General features: G+C 41.8%; 1 protein-coding gene across 1 annotated transcript; it reads right to left on the minus strand.

The window, feature by feature from the left end:
• Positions 1-8: 8 nt before the first annotated feature.
• Positions 9-940, minus strand: LOC106113961 (ral GTPase-activating protein subunit beta-like; the record flags this gene model as incomplete). Its single annotated transcript, XM_013307056.1, has 3 exons — positions 9-109; positions 424-661; positions 782-940. Coding segments are annotated over 3 exons (498 nt in total), but the record flags the coding sequence as incomplete, so codon positions are not given.
• Positions 941-1,171: the final 231 nt, after the last annotated feature.

The following is a 1,171-nucleotide window of genomic DNA, read 5'->3' on the forward strand; positions in this document are numbered from 1 at the left end:
AGTAGTGCGCGCCACTCGCGCGGTCCTAAAGCCCCACTGTCCGCCAATGACCGTGCCAGTCGCAGCACACGGTGGCACAACACGGCCTGCTTGCTGATCAAGTCTGCACCTACATACATAGATTATACACAATAAGCATTAAATAAGGAACTACTTGATACCGCATCATCGCCAAGTAAAGAAGTGAAAAGTTTTATCATCTCAACTTACCTATTTCCATTTGATAGATGAATGTGAGTGCTTGTAAAAGAATTACATACAGTTCAGTACAGTTCAGAAATCCATTTTGATTCTATGTTGATTATAAATAATCTCAGTTGAATTTAATTTGTATGTGAACCTAAACTGTGTGATGTACCTTAAACTTGGTTAAAAATGTGTTTAGTCCTATTTGTCCATTGGCAAAAAATATTTTCAACTTACTATCATCAGCTCTTGGCACGAAAAGGTTATGTAAATGGCTGAGTATTTTTGCGGCATATCGCTTAGGGTCAGCTGCTAGAGGTGGCGGGATGGCGGGTTGCGGGGGCTGGGACGCCGGCGCGGGGGGCAACAGAGCACCAAGCCATGCGTGGCACACGTAAACGCACGCGCGTAAAGCTTCATGCTCTGTTAATGGTAGTGATAGGCCATAACGCAGAACCTCCAGCACCCATTCAACCTGAAAACAATTAAGAACATAATGGCTTGAAACAACATTTATAAGTTTGTCAAAAAATAACAATTAGACAAAGCACACTAGTCATCAAAACTTATAAATTCCATACTAAAGCAACACTACCTCAGTATCAGTTGTGAGTGGGCTGGGCTGATGACTTGCAAGCTGCTTCACGACGGCGAGTACAACGTCGCGTCCGCCAACTGCACCCAGCACGCCTTGCCCTCCTCCCTCCAGTGGCAGTGAGCTCCATTCTGAATACATGCCCTCACTGTCCTTGCTCTACAATCATTTACATAAGTAACAATATGTGATAGAGAAACCTGATGAGTAAATAGTATAGTGTAATTTGAAACAGGTTAAATAACATAAACTTTGTTTATATCAAGTGTTATGGTATAGTAACATGTTTTGTTTTTTCTATTGATATACATACACTAAAAGAAACGTGTGCTAGGAGAAACGAAAGGTAGAGGAAAAATTGATAGAGAAACTTGGTGGTGGAGTACAGAT

The sequence above is a fragment of the Papilio xuthus genome, unplaced genomic scaffold (genome assembly GCF_000836235.2).
Source record: "Papilio xuthus unplaced genomic scaffold, Pxut_1.1 DF829959.1, whole genome shotgun sequence".
NCBI lineage: Eukaryota > Metazoa > Arthropoda > Insecta > Lepidoptera > Papilionidae > Papilio > Papilio xuthus.